Here is a 17,866-nt window from a genome sequence, read left to right on the forward strand (position 1 = left end):
CTTATTTATGCACACTTTGAATGCAGTACTGATCACAGTCATCTAAAAATAAGTAGATTGAAACCTAAAAAGATACAGAGCAGGGCAAGTATGATCAGAGGTGTGGAATGCTTTCCACCTGAATTGAGTTTTCTGTGATGAAGAGCTATAACTTCAGAATGGACATGAGCACACAAAACATTATCTCCCCATATACATGAAGTGATCAAATTAAGTGAGCAGGAACCAGAAACATTTTCTTCTTAACCAGAGAGTGGGAAATGTTCCTTTTGGCAGCTTCCTCCTGACCAACAGTTGCTGTCATCAAGAGCATTACTTGAGGAGAATGCAAAAGTAGCTGGAAGAAAGGGATTCCTTTAGGGTTGCTAAGGTGACAAACACAGTAAATTCAATAAAATATTTTTTTTAAGTTTGAATTTACCAACACTCAGGTCATTTTGATGAATGAAAACAGAGAGAAAGTGTGAACCACATTGATGGAACCTGTTACAAGACCAGTTGAAATCAGAAGGTTATGAAGTTGACATATTTGAAGAACATTGCAGTGAGTTAAAATATTCACCTTTGCAATTATAAAGAGGGAAGTAATACAAGAACACAATCAGGACTATAGAGTTCAGTGCTATGTAATTGAGATCTCATCCACTGTTATGCTGGATGCTATTCAGTATTATGAAAGACTTTTTTTCCATTATGGATTTAGTTCTGGAAACTTGTAATTGCATTACATTGGTAAGGAACACTAAAATCTCAAATAAAACGATAACCTATCTGTTAATCTTTAAGCAGAAGGAATTGTCTCTCTTAGTTACATGGTCATTAATTCTTGATGTGGGTTCTACAGTTGACTGTGGAATTAATAAAGAGTATATAATACACTATTACTAATCAAACCAAAGGATGCACTACCACAAGCATTTCTGTTACTGTCTTGATGTTACATCCTCATGTGAAATGGAATCTCTCTGATGCAACTCTTAGCAAAACAATAGACTTATCCACAGCTAAAATCCCACGGTCCCATATCCACAATTAGAACACAACTTCTGTTCTTTACAGATTCCCATGTTCTCAGTCAGGGAATCTGAAGGAAGAACAAATGCCCTAGTCTGTAGGACAGACTGAGTCTGTTAACCTGCAGAATGCATTGCAAGCCTTCCTCTTTGCTAAAGCTTTTTCATTATGACAATTGTAATAACAACAACTTTTCAAACTTCTACTACTCAAACAGCTGTTCCATGATGATTTCCCCATTAAAACAAATAGAAAACAAGGAGCAGGGATCTCCTGACCATGTTGTTTTTTTGTTAATTTAATGATTGGTGGGCATGTTAAAACAATGATACAATGCATGTCAAACCAGTAACAGCTGATGGTACAAAGAAACATGTGCTAGGTTATAGGGTAAACAGTGCAATTCGTGGATAATTTCTGAACTGTAAAAAAATTAAATTGTTGAACCCATACATGGTATTAATACCCTTCACTATGGCAAGGCATTACTAGTAACCTGGTGGTACTACTGTACCTATTTCTAGTAAACATAAGCAAGAAATCCTGGGCATATTAATGAAAAATAAAAATAAAATAGAATTGTATATCCACTGCAAAGTAAACTGCTTACTATTATTGCATTATAACACATAATATGACAAACTGCCAGTTTGGCTTACACTACCGTATTTTTAAACAATAATCAAGACTTGGCAGAGGGCTAGATAAGTACTCATTTACTGCATTTTGTATAAATCTAAATAAATAAATGTATGGCAGGTTGTCCTAATCTAACTTCTCTTGGCTGATACCAGATTGTTCCTTTTTGCTTCATGCAGGTTTTGGCATACTTTCCAGGCATAGACTTAAATATCCAGAACAGTCTCAAACTGATTCTCATACTGATAATTTCTGCTCCTGTGCGAGGAAAAGAGTGCAAGATCCTGACATAAGATGAAGGTGCTGTGAGAAGAGACTATTCTGAATTATCTTTTATACAGAGAGAAGCTTTTAACTTTGCACCAGCCACTGTGAAGTTGCAAGACTGGACACTATCTAAATGATTATAGGAAAGAAGATGCATTCTCCAGATTAGATTGATGCTCAGTAAGTCACTTACAGGCATCACTATATTCATTTGCCTGCAAAATCTGATCAATGTAAAAGAAGTCACTGAATATCACTTTGTATGCCAGTGCTGCATTCTTCCATCCAAAGCACTACACTTTCTTCATTTTCTTGGGGTTTTTTTCTCCTTTTTTTTCCTCCCCAAAACCATTATGTAACTAAGGTTTTCATCTGCAGGAAAAGTGAATCAAGGTTACAGTAATAGTTCAGATTTTACATCAGCTTTTTAATTCCCTCAGGGCATTAAGAAGGGATCATATAACTTTGTTACTACATCACATCATTACTGAATCTAAAAGACTGATCAATCCATTAGAGAGTCATTTGAATAGTCATTTTATAAAACTTTATACTGTTACAACAAATCTGCAAAAGCCTTAAGAAGGTAGAGTTAAAAATCAAGTGTTATAATGTTTCACATTATTTTATAATTTGATTATTTTATTTATGCAAATAAGGCCTCAAACACTATTGCACTCAAGAAGTTAAACACTTGACATTTTTACTCCTTAAAATGCAACATTTTATGACGTCTAGATATGTTTATTAATTAGTGATTATTAACACCCAGTAAACAACATCATGTCTTGTAAAAACACAATCTTTCTTCACAGCGTGAGGCTGAAATCTATTATTCACTGATTCCATATGCTGAAATACACTCAAATGATCACAAATGACCTTAATGTAAATGAGGACAGGGTAGAAAATGTGCTTTTGATTGATATCTAAAAGACCAGGTTTAAAGTCTTGACAAGGGATGAAATCTGAAATCTCACATGAAGTATAGAACAATTGGAAATCTAAAAAAAAAAATCTAAGCTTCTGGATGGACATACCACACAGCCTCTCCTCAGCAGAGTGTCTGAGGCTGCTCACAAGAGGTGTTCAGCACATGGAACCTGAAAGACCATTCCTGGGGTCCACATGGCCTCTATCTACTGGCAGGCTCTTATTAAGATGCAGAGATGTATCCCTAACTTATATGCACACACCCCCTAATAAAGGCAGAATTTTTCTAGCCCTAAGTGCTCACTTAAACTAACTTCTCTATGTAGAATGGCTACATAGGCGTAGGATTAAATGATGTGAATGATAGCCATTCAAACCATATGGGTTTAACCCTCTATGTGAATAAGCTAATTCTGCATTAACACTTTGTCTTCTTCAGCCCTTTTTCAGCTTTACTTTTGCCAGTTTTAGAAGGACTGAGTGCTTGTCTTCAATGTGAGTCATCAAAAAATATTTTAAATACACAAGTAAGAGTGCACTATTTGCTCTTAGGTAACCATTTTCTAATTCTTAACCTTATACCACAAATATGATGTGCTTTATAATTTAATTTTAAAGTACTGCAAGAGGTGAACACACTGTTCATGGTTCTCATGCTCTCCATCTGTCTTTGCAGTGACAACATAATAATGGTCACACAGACAGGAGGACCAAAAAACCTCCCATGGATGTTCCAACATATACCTCAGGGCAAATGGGATTTATTGTCACTCTAAATTTTAAGAGCTATTTAAAATGAAATCTGACAGAGATTTAGATATATTTATTCCAAATCTCATTTTCAGTACAACAGGTAGTGTTGACTTTGAAGCAGACAAATTTCAACCATGCACTAAATCATAGATTGAAGAGATATAGCATAAATTTAAAAAAGAGAAAAAGGAAAGAGAGGGTTTGTCACCAAGGTTAATCATACTGTATTTGCTATTTTTAAAAAATACTTTTAAATTTCTCTCTTGCATCACATACCTACTTACATATACATGCCTATGTAAGCATCAGTAACACAGGTCACACTTTTGCAAGCATTTCATATCTATATTAATACAGAAGTACATGCAAGAATCAGTAAAAAAATTTAGTACAATCTTACCAGCTTGACACCTTCTGAGCCTTAAATACTCCAGCATTTTGGTTTCTTGTGATGATTTCATTTACATCTGTAGTATAACTGTTAAGAATTATCTACAAAGAATAGCTACAAAAGAATTATCTACAAAAGTAGAGCAATACTAAAAATAATAAACCAAACTATTTTCTATTTATAATGCCTTCATAATGTTCTCATCTGTTTCTTCTTCTTTAGTCTGTGCTAAGAGTCAATCTTTTTTCAGAAACCTACATTTTACATTGCTACTCCAGCACATCAGCCATAGATATATGCAGCAATTTGCTCTACTTTCCTCCTTCTATTTACTCTTTCATTTAAGGAATTTCTAGCCCTGTAGCTATAGAGAGAAGAGAAAAAAATGTCTCATACATCAGATATTTAAAGGTTACTATTTACAAATATAAAAATTACAAGCATGGAGAACTGAAATTTTTACAATCACTAAATGTCCACTCCAGTTTACGCTGCTTTTCACTGTTATCACTGTACTTAATTCTGAGATTTTGGAGGTTTATGTGTTTTAAGAACCGACCTACAAGAGAGACACCTATGTTCCTGGCTCTGTTTGGGTGAATCCAACACACAATCGGAGCACCTTAACCTATAGACAAAGGAGTTCCCAGTCCATTTTCAAAAGAGTGGAAAGCAGTAAGTGCCTTAGATACCACAACAGTACCTCAGCCTTGTGTCTCAACATCTTCTAGTTTGGAAATTTGAATCAAAAATTTGGGTAGCCATTCAGGCAGGTTGAAGCAAGGGCTGTCAAGGAAAACTTTCAGGGGAATCTGGGCCCAGTTATCTATGGCTAGAAAAATAACTGTTGTGATCAATCATATGTAGTTAGTAAGAAGCCACTCACTAGGAAAGGAAAAGGTGCAGCAAGTAAGTGAAAACTCTGAGAATATTAATTGCTACTCAGTGTGAATCCATGAATTTCTAAATGGCTCACTTTCAAATGTAAATAATTATTTTTAATGGACTTCTTGGTAAAGATGTAAAACATTTTTTCTGTTTTATTTAAGGTACAGGAAATCTGATGCTAATTAGGAGGATGTTTCTAGGTCCACAAAATATGTCTGAACTTTTAAGAGTGCTCTTATAAGAAAATTGAATAACGAGTCAGGCTAATTTGAAATATTGCTGATATATCCTTTGCTTTGATATATTTTTTTCTTTGCTTTGCTGAAATCACATAATTTGCCTTCCTAATGGAGTTGGCTATTTAAGAAAAATTATTTCAGGAAAGTCTCTATCCAAACACTGGAAAAGACAATTGGTATTTTGTGAAGTAAAAACTAGAAATGGAATGACAGAAAACTGGTTTAAACAAATCTCTGTAGTTTGGATGGGCTTTTTAAATATTTTCCACAATATGCAGTAAGGAGTAGTAAATGAATGGTCTACACCTGGCAGCAAAAGGAAGGCATAAATACTCCATGAACAGATCATACTACTTTTAAATAGGGGCAGAAATAACATTGTTGATCAATTAGCTACACTGCACTTGAATTATATAACTGAGCAAAACTATTAATAATGATTATAAACACATTAACACTAGATTTTAAACTAATTTAAGAGCCCATATCTTTGGGCATCCAGGCTAAACATGACCCTTCTATCCTAAATTTTCTCGGACTGTTGAAAGATCCAAACACTGTATTTTAATGGACATTATAGTGCACTGTAACAAAGTTTTGTACTATTGATGCTTTCAGACAGTAGTTCAAGTCACCAGTGTATGGTGTGAAACAGAGCTAAGGCAAAAAGTACCCAGCCTCTCTGAAATAGGAGACAATTTTTACTAAAATGAACCTCATCCTTGGATTTGGCAATGCCAAAATGAGTAAAGATGCTTCCAGTATTTTCAGAAAATACAATTTGATGTTCATGACTGACTTATGTCACAGATATAAGCTAAGTTGAAAAATTTTTATCTGAATGCATATCACCCAAAATTACAACTGGGGATGAATGTGATAACTTTGCCCCTGTATATCTCCATTATTCAGTTGAAATGCCTCTAGTTTTAATCCTAATACATTTCTAATTTAAATGATACTGCAAGAACTTAGATAAAACACACTAAATTAACAATAGTTCTGAATAAAGTGGCAAAAGAAGTCACATCTGTCTTTATTTTATTGATTTTGCAATATAAATGATCTATTGAATCAATTAAAACCTGCTCATGATAAGCAAAAGGAGTTAGAGTGAAGTCTTTAAATGGTCTAGCAACTCAAGCCATAATATCCTTTTAAAAACCTCCATAAGCATCATACAGAAGATCATTGATTAATACAAAATATAGCAATATATTTCACAATGAGAGGGTTAGAATAGCAACAACTATTTGATTGATTCATTTGTAATTTTTTTCTAACTTCTAACATTTTAATAGCATATCCTAATACAGATATTGAAAACATACATAGTGAATACTTCATGTGGCAGTATGAAATGGAGACTAATCGGAAGCATGTCAAAAATCAAAAGAAAAATCAAATCCTCAAAAGCTTGAGATTTCACAAGCAAAGCTGTTAGTTATGCTCACTGAATAGTGATAGCAACAACAAAAACAACAATAATTATGATGATGTTGATAATACAAAGGCAGATTCTCAGATGCAATGCACTATTGCCAGGTCGATTTTCAATTACATTTCACTGATGTATTCATTTGTTTCTTAATGTGCTCATCTTGCCCATTAAGAATAATTAGCAGGCTTGCTTGGTGATTTCCTGGCTTCTGATGGGGATATTTTTTCTGTTTTGTTGACAACCACTTTTACTTTTTGGAAAGTAATTTTTGGATATTATAGTATGACTGGCATGTAATTTAAGCTTCCTAAGAAATTTAAAGGGAAGATGTAAACAGTAATTTTAAAACAAGATTATTTTAATCCATAATACCTACATAAAAAACATAATACTAGACATTAACTATTCCTGAAGATCAGAATCTAGAAAGCAGTATTTTATCCCACATTACTTTAATTTGGTATGCTAAACAATCAGAAAATACCATCAGCAATAATAAGAACTAGCAAAAATACATAATTTGTAGCCAGTGACAAGTGGGGTGAATGCTACTTCCAATTGCACCTAAAACTCTATTCTGATTTCAGTGAGTCTGGTGAGGCTGAGATAGATCTAAATTTAGCCTAAACTTCTATTATAGCCAGCCACTATAGAAAAAAGTGCAAAAGAAAATTACCGTAAGACACATCATAAAATTACTACTGAAGTCCATAAACCATATAAAATGAAACAGAGATTTTATTATGTGCACTTTTAAGAATACATTTCACCTACACAGTAAAGTTCTTAGCCTGCTGCACTTTGGCACCCTGCTAATATTAAGCCCATTGTAAAATCCAACACAATAAAAGCACTTTGAATGCTGAGCCTTCTGAGCACCAAATGTTAAAAAAGAAAAATAAATTCCTGTTAGAGCCGTCCACCAATCACTTCCCTGAAAGGGATTCACTGAGTGAATACAGATGAAGACCTCTTGTGAGACTTTTAGGAACAGAAGACGTTTCTAAAATATATTGTGAAAAGCTAAGGTGTGATAATTAGATAATATTAACAGTATCTTTTTCAGGAATAAATGCGCTTTTATTTGTTTAATTCCAAGGACTGAGTGAATATTTTCGCACTTGCCAATTTTCCTTGTTATAAAATACTTCTACATTTCAAAAAAGTTCGGGTATGTTTATGGAATCTGCTATGCAAGACATTTGCTGAGTTGATGATTACTGAGCCCACCTGAAGGTTTTTGTGGGTAAAATGACCTTTTGTTAAATACCCATGCTTCTATACAACATGAGTTTTTTTTGTTAGAGTAGTTTTGAAACACTTCTTTTCTCCCTACATTTTTCATCTTCATTATGACATGGAAGAAAGATTGGAAGGGTGGTGCTGATTAAAATACAAAGAATAATGAATACTTCCTCCTTAAGACATTAGTCTAACACATTAGAATTTAACAAAATAATAATCCCTGGAAAACAGGTGAGAACTTGCCTTTTCAAGAAAAAAGAGACTTTTAGCAGACTTACTTCAAGTTTTAACAGATAGGATCTAGGATTAACTGTTTTTAACATGAAATTGTTCAAGTGTTGTCAGCAGTTATAGTTACCTCAGTTACCTCTGAGGAAGTTTTTTTTAAAGGTAATAGCTAATGTTATTGCACTGAAATGTGTCCTTTATTAATAGGCATCAGCAACTGCAATTTATTTAAGCCACAAATTAGTTTAAGTTATTTCTTTTACTAAGTACTCACTATGTTAGCTCTCAAATACATACAGATATCAAAAAGAAATAATTCTGATGCTGCAGTGTCCAAAACCTGAAAAATTAGCCTGCCTGAAAATGTAAATGAAAAGATTATCAAGGAATAAAAGCAAATAGATATCTTCCTTTTTTTCCTCTCAATTTCTAAGGGCTATTAGTATTCACTGTATATATCTGTTCTTGTTCTGTGCTGATATTTAATGTGGCCATAAATTATGCTCACTCATTCTCTTGCTTAACCCAAGTCCAGTTCAATTTTATGAACTATCTGTTCATATTAGAAGGGCATAATAGCAATTTAATCTAATATAAGAAATACAATAAAATACTTCCTACAAGAGACAGAAGAGTTTTGCAATCTTACATCAAGAGAAAGAATGATAAATTGGTAATTGATTAAAGCAGACTAAATGGGTAATTTGTAGGTAGTTCTAACTTAGCAGTAACAATGAAACATTTCAACATACACTGGAAAAGCTCTGAAAATATATGAATGCTGAGAATGCTTTAAGGGGCTAGTAGCTGAAAGTAAGGAAAAAAAAATCTAGCTCTTATGCAAAACAGATACATGAAGGGGAGCTAATGATTTGATTCCCTTCTACACCTCCTGTAATGTGCAGCATACACACATGAATCTTCCAGCACTCAACCACCAGGCAAATATTTACTACTGTACATGCTCTATACCAACATGTGCATTTTTAATTAATGGAGAAAATGTGGCATTTATTATGGGGGAAGCTTCTGCTCTGTTCAAGATATTCCACATCTGTTTTTTAATTACTTATGTAGGGACTTTTTCTTAATATGCCCCATGCTGTCTGTCTTTATATCGATTGTTACTCAGCCAGTAAAAAGGAACGAGCACAACAAACCAGTTTTCTATCTGAATAAGGATACTTTTGATGGCCTTTTCATTTCCATCAGTTAACAGAACTTCTTTGACATCTGCAGAAATAGCAACCTGAAAAAAAGAGCACAGCAAACAATGAGCAAATATGCTTGTCTGTGTGGAAGTGAAGACAGGAGTGACAAGCCTTCAGTATCATGCTTCCTCACCTATTTCTCTGTAACAATCTTCAATCTTTTTTCATTTTATGTCTGCATTATTTTAATCATTCAATCAAATCAGTCAATACTTTTATCATTCCATTTGCGGGAGCCTCTATCTTGCTATCATTCTGTTCCGTAATTGCATTGTGACAGCCGATGATGGTATTCTGAGAGGCTTTCATTTGCGGGCTTCTGTTTATCTAGTAGAGCCATCATACAAGGCTGTCACTCTGCCTTTCAGCTTGCTTCTGTCTGACTGCCTGATGCCCTTCATATAACTTTGCATTGCAGGCAGATGGCTTTGTAAGGGTAATTTTTTTGTGAGCTTTGACATGCTCGCACATTGGGCTGTAACCTCGACACATTGTATAAGAGCGACAGGTTTGTCAAATGCCAATCAGTGTAACAATATGCTTTTATTTGTAGAGACATAAAAACTTGTCTAATGCACTGCACTGCTACATAATATCTCCTGAATACATGACTCAGAACCCAGAGAATGGTGAACGACTCTCCTGAATGGCCAATCTAATTCAAAAGAATCTAATTACCGAGAGCTCTGGATCATGTTTGTTGGTGTAATAATGCAGGCAAAACATTAGCAGCTATATCATGGTGCTCCAACTGTGATTCGCCAGGCTATTCCTGTATCTTAGCAAATGGGACTATAATCTGAAAAAAAAAAAAAGCTTCGGCTATGGCAATGAAAGACAGACCGTACGTGGCCTGGAATGTCACAACAAAAGATATTGACTACACCGAGGTAAAATGTTTCTGCTCATCGAGGCAACCATAAAATCAATATGATACGAAAGCAAGTCAATCTAGAAGGTCTCTCAAGACTCTGCAGCTTGACCGCAGCTGAGGCTGTTGACAGTTCTCTGACCCAGCAGTTGGAGGCACTGGAACATTTTTCCTTTTGTTTCTTCCTCTGAATGGGATTGGAATTGAGAAAAGACCTACCATGAGCCCAGCCAAGCATGTCATGCCACCCCCTAGCTCACACACAGCAAGGTCCCTGAAAGAGAGAAAGGAAATGGTAGAACCCATACAAATTAGATGAAAATGGTCAGAGAGACATATATGTTACAAGAACAAATTGCCATCTGCAGTAAGAACTGAGCTACCAGGAAGTTGTAGAGACATGACTAGGCTACCTCATGTCGTTTTGCGTTTTAAAAATAATTATGAAATAGAAAAGTCACAAAGCAGGCAAATCAGTGGGGGTTCCCTCATTAGTGTTCAGTGCAACATTACCACCGCTGAGCTGAAAAATCTGAGAAGGTTCCCTTTTTTCCCTTGTCAATGGCTCTGTCTTTTAGAACTAAACTAGCTAGAGTAGCGAAAGATAATTGTTAGGAAAGGATAACAATGTTAATCCACATTCATTCTTGCAAAAACAGCTAGAGAAGTAAATGGGGAAATTAATATTATTTATATATCTCTCCATACAGTTATGCCTAAAAGCCTTTTTATATTAAAAAGAGAGAAGTTTAAAAGCAAGCCGTATACCACAAAATAATTACACACTAAGAAATCTGATCCTTCAATTAGCACTTAAAACTGCAAGTGACCTACAAACAATGCTGTTATGAACAACGATGGGAATAGCAAACGGTTAAGCCTCAGAAAACTAAACGAAGTTAGTGTCAAGAGCCTAAACTGAGCCCGATCAAAGGATTGAATACATGGTCTAAAAGGCTGCTTTTAACTTAGACCATACTGTGCTGCTATTAAGACGTGCATGTGAAATATAATTTGGTGCGGAGAGTGTGCCGGATGGGAGCTTGCAGGGGGAGCCATAAAGAATGTCCTCCAGAGCCATGGCCTGCCCCAGGAGGGGAGGAGGGAGGGATGCTGACCCTGCACTGAAACTGTGTGTGAAGCAGTGTCTGGGGCAGGCAGAGCCTCAGCTTAGGAACATGCTGCTTTATAGTAAAATCTGCAGAAACTGTTACAGCTGGCAGGAGCATTCCCATTGAGGCATTTCTGACAGGCAGAAAATGGAATTTTAGCAAAACTGTTTGGTTGAGTCTGGTTTTGGGGGTTTTTTTGGTTGCTTTATTTTGGTGCACCTTTTCTTCTCCCCTAAAACATTAACGTCTGAAAGTATATTTTTATCTGAAAGGGTCACCTCCCTACTCACTCAACACTGATATTTAGGAAGAGTATCTAGGATGCCATATCAGTATCAGTATAAAGATGCTGATATTTTGTTCACTGAGGCAAGCGGACTAGGCTGTATGACTGTATAATAATGCTCACTGTCTGGACAGGTTAGATTTATTTTTCTTTGACACCACAAATTTTATTTGAAAAATGTCTAGTTGTCCTATGTAATCAAAATGAGACAAAAGAAAGACATACCTTGGAGGAACAAGCCATACATAAATCCAGTAAGAATATAAAACAAATATGGGGAAATTTGCAATTTGGATTTTTAAACAGAATGATTATCCGTTTTTACTCAAATAAGTTTTAGTTTTTCTAAACCAAATGTATTATATTTTAAAACTTTATACATGTGGTTATGTATAAGGCTTACAAGACACTTACTCCTCTATAAGAATCATACTTACTGAAATAAACACAGAAAGTATCCAGTGTAAGGTTTTTAGTGCTTTTGAACTAAATTGCTTTGTGCAAAGTAAATGAGCATACACATACACACAAAAATTTATGCATATAAAATTTATTTCAGTGCAAATTCCCTTACTAGCAAGTTTTAAAAGTTGTATCTGTCTCTCAGGCAATATATAGTGACATTTATAAATGAGAATTAACATAAGAAACGCTACTCTGAGAGTACTGTCAGAAGGGCATAATCCTGAGAAATCAGGATGCGAAACTGCCCATTTACTCCATGGAAGTTTGACTGATCATTGCCTCTGAGTATCACAGCTTGCATACCCAAACTAGGAAAACACTCTCTGAGTGAGCAGCACATGAGGTTTGCTGTGAGGAGCCCTGAAGAAGAAGTAGAGCATCTGAGCATGGGGCCAGAGAGTGAAGTGCTACAGGGACATCACTAGAGCAGCAGAAGGCACACAACCAACCTGGGAGGAAGGAGCTGTAGCTGCCAGATCAGGCATATGAGCTGCTTCCCCTAATGGGCTGCACTTTGTTCAGGTGATGGATGGAGCAGGAATGAGGCTTTATGGACCAGGGCACACTTTGGTGCCAGGTCTTTGATTACAGACAGGATTCTAAGCAAGTTACTCATTTGGTACAAGGGGCAGGGACTTACAGTTTGGTCTTCCTGATTCTGCTCAACACCATATTTACACTGACTGGGATTTTGTATACTCCAAACTTGTTTACTTGGTATTTGCCTTACACCCTCACGCAGAACAGAATTTATGCCTCCAAATGCATTGTTACAATAGCTTTTTTTGCACCCTATTTATTCTCTAGACAATGAAACTTCAAAGATTTCCAAGTGCCAATCTCCGTATAGTCAGAGGGAAGGAAAGTGGACGCAGGATGGATTTTATATTTAGATGTTCCTATTGGAGCCTTGATAGCTGACTTCTACAAGTTTGGAATAAAAGTGAAGGATGTTTCAAAACTGTTTCTTAGCACATAAAAACAGGTGCAAATTCCTCTTACTATATGCAGTGATTTTTATGTATTTCACCAGATAATATTTTGCTTGCTTTTGCAACAGATGTCAGTTTAAAGAATATCTTATTTTTTCTGACCTTCACAATCAGCACTGATCGATTGGAGCTTCACTTTTGTTTCCCAAAAATCAAAGTGAAATAAAACGCCTTGAGAGGAAATCAAAAGTCTTTGACATATAGCAGAAAGCTTGCTGTGCAATATTAGTACCCAAAGGCAGCTCAGAATTCTTTGTTAAGAGCAACATGCTTTCACCTTGAACATTTTAAATTTAATCTGAAGACTTAAATCATAGTAATCTTTACCATGCAGATACAATAAAAGTAAGAGATTGGAAAATATCTTTTTATGTTTAACTCTGTACCTGAATATTTCATTATGCTTTAGGCAGTAGTAAGCCAGAACTTCTTCAGATGGCCAGAGACCTATAAAACAAAGATATTTGCCTTCTTAGAACAGATTTTTTTTCTGGTCTAAAATAATATTTGAATGCATATTACCATTTGCAGAACTCTACCCAGTGTTTTATTTTCTATATTTGCCTTAATAACATGGAATAAAGAAAAATAGAAAGAAGACCTAGGAAGTGAGTATTTCATAGATTTCATCACAACTAATGATCAGAAATTTATAGACACATGCACACACACATAAACATACTCCTATGTCTACACACATACATGCAATACTCAAGACTTTAAAAGTCATATGAAATTTAATTCACTTGGGCATTCACATGAACATCAACCTGTTTGTACCAGGCCAGATGAAAGGCCAAATATTCCCTGTTCCCTGTTTCCAACAGGAGCCCTCTAGTTTTTCATTAGCTACATCATCATCATCATCATCATCATCATCATCATCATCATCATCATCATCATCATCATCCTCCTACAGTCATTCAATTTCTTTCCAGTTTCTTTTTATTTAGCTCCTTTTCTCTTAGTTTGTCTTAGGTCAGGCATCAGTCTGACTGTAAGGGAGACTGACCAGCAGCACATGCTAAGGACAAATCCAGGACTAGGGCAATAAAAGTGTGATTTCTAGTTGTGGCTCAAGAAATTTAGAAGAAGGAGGAGAGGAAATACTAGTGGTAAATTCTTCTTAACAGGCATTGAAGGATTTTTCTGGTTGCTCTGTGGTAAATTTTCCAGAGCTGCACCAGGAAGCACCACAGTTTCACCCTGCTGCAAAGAGAAACCCCTCCTCTCTCACTTTATACTTGCTCCCTGCCATTTTAATTTGAATTCCCCTAGTTCTCCTACAGAAATATCCAGGAGCAATCACACTTCCTTCACCTAATCTGTATTATTTATTAATTAATTAGCTTCCATGATAAAACTTACACTGGTCATCATCAAGATTGACAACTACCTGGAGGCTTCCATGTAAATTTATTTCTTCCAAACCAGTTTCTCATGAAATTAGCTGTTTTGCCAGACCAGTTTCCCACCTGACTGGAATGTCCAACAGAAGTGCTGTGGCCCATGGAGAAGGCAGCACAGGTCCTGTGTGCCTTGAATGCTCTCCTGCAGGCACCAGACTTCATTGCTAGAGGGGGCCTGAGGAAACCAGACTTATACTCAGGAACTTGAGTTGTGTCTGCAAAGGCTCCCAAAGTTAAAGGAGGAAGAATCAAAGGCATCTGGATAATGGTTGTATGTGTTTTTCATCTGGAGTTGCTTAGCAATTAAAAACCATGTTTACGTGTCTGCCCACAGGTAAAATCCAGAGTTGACTTCCCCCCTCCACCAATACATGACATTAAGAATTGAGACACAAACGTGAACTACAGACATTTCAACATTTCCAGTAAACTTATTTGACACATAGAGCATCTTTTAGATATTTCTAGACAAGTAAGTTGAATTCCATGCAGCTTACTATGTATGTGTATCCTTTAGACCATTTTTACCATGTTTTGTTCTCAAGGCTGAAAACATCACTATGTTTAACAGAACCAGAAGTCTGGGAGAAAAACTGTCATCCTTTAAATCACTTAAGGCTGACTGAAACCATCATCAATATAATTCGTCCTTTTCATCCAGTAAGTATTCTGAACTACCCTTACTCCTAGTGAAAAATAATGAAAATTTAAAAATGTCTTGACTGCATGCAGATCAATCAAAAGCCAAGACAGAATTTGTCCAAGATTTTGTATACAACTTTTGTATTAAAAAGATCTTTAAAGGGAGAAAAACAGAATGACGACACGTATAACAAAAATACTAATGCAATACTTGTATTTGTCCTGTTTATGACAGTTCAGTCTGATCAGGTGTTTTTGAATGTGCTATTTTGCTTAGACTTGCTAAGAGTTAAAATAAAATACTCACACAAGAATGTCCATTCTTTAGTGAAACATACACAAAGAATTATACAGGTTTTTTCATTTCCCTTTAAGCACTTCAATGCTTTTGAGCACTTAAATATGCTAAAATGACAGATTTTGCAATAAATATAATGACTGTTTAAATATTTTAGTGTGTAACATAAAGAATGCTGCAGTTTGCAGTGACTGGTGTATACTCAAGCAATAAAAGTTTTTTTAGTATTTAGTGAAGACATGGCTAATTTAGCACCCTTTATAATACTCATATCTCACATTACAAAAACATACACATCCACAAACATAAAAAAACTGAAACCCTTTTACAGCAAACTTCTATCCTGAGTGAATTTTAAAAATACTAGTCAATGGTAGCAAACATCCTTCAACATCCGACTTTTCAGTACCCTCAGTCAAATGTCTCTCACTTTTCTGCAGTTATTATTGAGAGGGCACTTTGAATGGTGTCAGTGAATCTTTTCTGAGGGGTCACCATTCCTTCCCCTGCTACCTTTACAATGTTGATACTGGCTGGAACTGCAGAGGTATCAGATAGCTCCGTGCTGAGAGCAGGGTGAAGCACCTTTAGCCAAGACAATGCTCTTCTTTAGGCAGATGCCAGCAAGACACACAGCTCTCCGTCCCACTGCCCCCCCACGGGGAAGGAAGGATCACCTCAGCAATGGTGTAAGCATCTGGAAGCTAAAGAAGCAGGAGTCCTCTCATGAATAAGTCACAAGTGTGGAAGCACACAGTGCTCCCAGCTAAGCCAAGAAACCAGAAGCCAGCACACCAGTGTTAATTTTAGTGAAAGGAAAAGTTTCACGTGCCTGAACAGGTAGGTAAGCTTCTTTACCTTCAAAATAGGGATAAGCTTAAAGATCCTTGTGGAGGAGTTTGCATTCTGTCTTCTTCCTCCTCACTCTGACCTACATTCGCCAACACAATGACCTACATTTTGAAGTTGCAAATATAAGAAAGATAGTTCTGCTTCTGTTAGAAAACATACAGCTGTAATGCAGCAATGCAGAATTCCTATGAATTAACAACTACTACTACATTGTGAAAAGCATAATTTATTTCCTGAAAACACATACATATGGATATGGATTAAGTTTCTTAAAATAATTCTTTCATATTTAAAATAAAATTATTTGCATTTTGATTTCTGAATTTGATTATAAATACATAACATTGGAGTCTACCTATTTACATGCACAATTACTTACACGATAGCAAACTATTTACAGATGGATAGGCAAAATAATATCAAAAGACCCCCCCAAATGGTGCTTGTCTTTTTAAGGCAATAAATATTCTTCAAGTCCTAGACAGAAGGGCTAAAAAAATCTCACTATATGGTGAAACAGAGAGAAACAAGTGTTTCTTTTTGCAAAAATAACTATTTTGTGACATTTACTAGAGGTTTTAAAACTCTTTAGCACCTTGATAACTACATCTTGAAACTGAGACTAATTGCCAGAAAGCACTGGAATCTCTATTGAAACATACGAAAAAATTAAGTTGCACTGATGTTCAAAGGAAATCCTCAAGTATGGGCATGTCTGAAGACATGGGACAGAGATAGAGCTCACGCCTGCCCACATTTCAACTCTTGAAGTATCCTTTCACCACTAGGATGGAGCAGGATTCTCACTACAAATGCCATAAGAAAGATGATGTCTATTTCCAGACAGATTTATGATACGTATAAAAGTAGAAGGAGTAGAAAAAGAATATAATTAAATTGTATGGTGGTGAATAGGGAAATGCTACAAGTGTATCACAGCCATAGAAAACACAGGCATTCCTACAGCACTTGTCACCATATCATAAAATGTCACCACAGCAATGGAGTCTTCCTCACAAGAACTTGATGGTATAATGAATTTTTACTATCTCAAGTTTGCACATCAGGGACCAAAGTAAGAGACAGGGACAGATTAAGTTACTTAGACACATAGAATGAAATTATGTGAAGACCAAGAAAAATAACCCAAGTCATCCTTACCCCATGAGGTATGCTGTAACCAATAAATGGTATTGAAGCTCTTCCTACAGAGGAACAATATTTAAAAAATCATAATAATGGAAAGAACCATAAGTTAAGTTGGTTTTATCACCTTCATAGTGCTTACTATTGGAAAGTGTCAGGTCTTTCTGCACTAGTCATGGCACAATAGTTTCTTAAAGCAGCCTTCAAGCCACGTGGACTAAGCCACGTGTAGACAATCTTTTGAGGATGTTGTGTTTTAACATTCATCTAGAGCATTAGTCCAAAGCTACACAAAGCCTGTGCTTCTTCTGCAACAAATCTAAAAATGCTGAATACTCTGACAGTACAGAAAATTGTCTACCATAAATAAATTATCCAGTATTGAAAAAAAAAAAAATGTTTCTCTCCTCATTGCGTTTTACTACATATTTTACAGAATGCTGTCAACCTTTGGATAAAAAATATTGAGATCTGATGTGAAGTTCTTAAAGAACATCATGTCAGTAGAAAAGAATTTTGAGACGTGTATTCTTAAGAAAGACAT

The 17,866-nt window shown here is 35.7% G+C and overlaps 1 protein-coding gene across 4 annotated transcripts in view; it reads right to left on the minus strand.

Moving 5' to 3' along the window:
• The window catches only part of CAMKMT (calmodulin-lysine N-methyltransferase), a 208,971-nt gene that overhangs the window by 29,553 nt on the left and 161,552 nt on the right, over window positions 1-17,866 (minus strand). For all 4 annotated transcript variants that reach the window (XM_085575956.1, XM_085575955.1, XM_031504266.3 and 1 more), the window contains 4 exons: window positions 13,362-13,422; window positions 10,340-10,394; window positions 9,224-9,287; window positions 4,007-4,073 (listed from right to left, as the gene is read on the minus strand). In XM_085575956.1, coding sequence (XP_085432082.1) covers window positions 4,007-4,073; window positions 9,224-9,287; window positions 10,340-10,394; window positions 13,362-13,422 — 247 coding nt within the window. The remainder of the gene's footprint in view (window positions 1-4,006; window positions 4,074-9,223; window positions 9,288-10,339; window positions 10,395-13,361; window positions 13,423-17,866) is intronic.

The sequence above is a fragment of the Lonchura striata genome, chromosome 3, assembly GCF_050655825.1.
Source record: "Lonchura striata isolate lonStrDom1 chromosome 3, ASM5065582v1, whole genome shotgun sequence".
Lineage (NCBI taxonomy): Eukaryota > Metazoa > Chordata > Aves > Passeriformes > Estrildidae > Lonchura > Lonchura striata.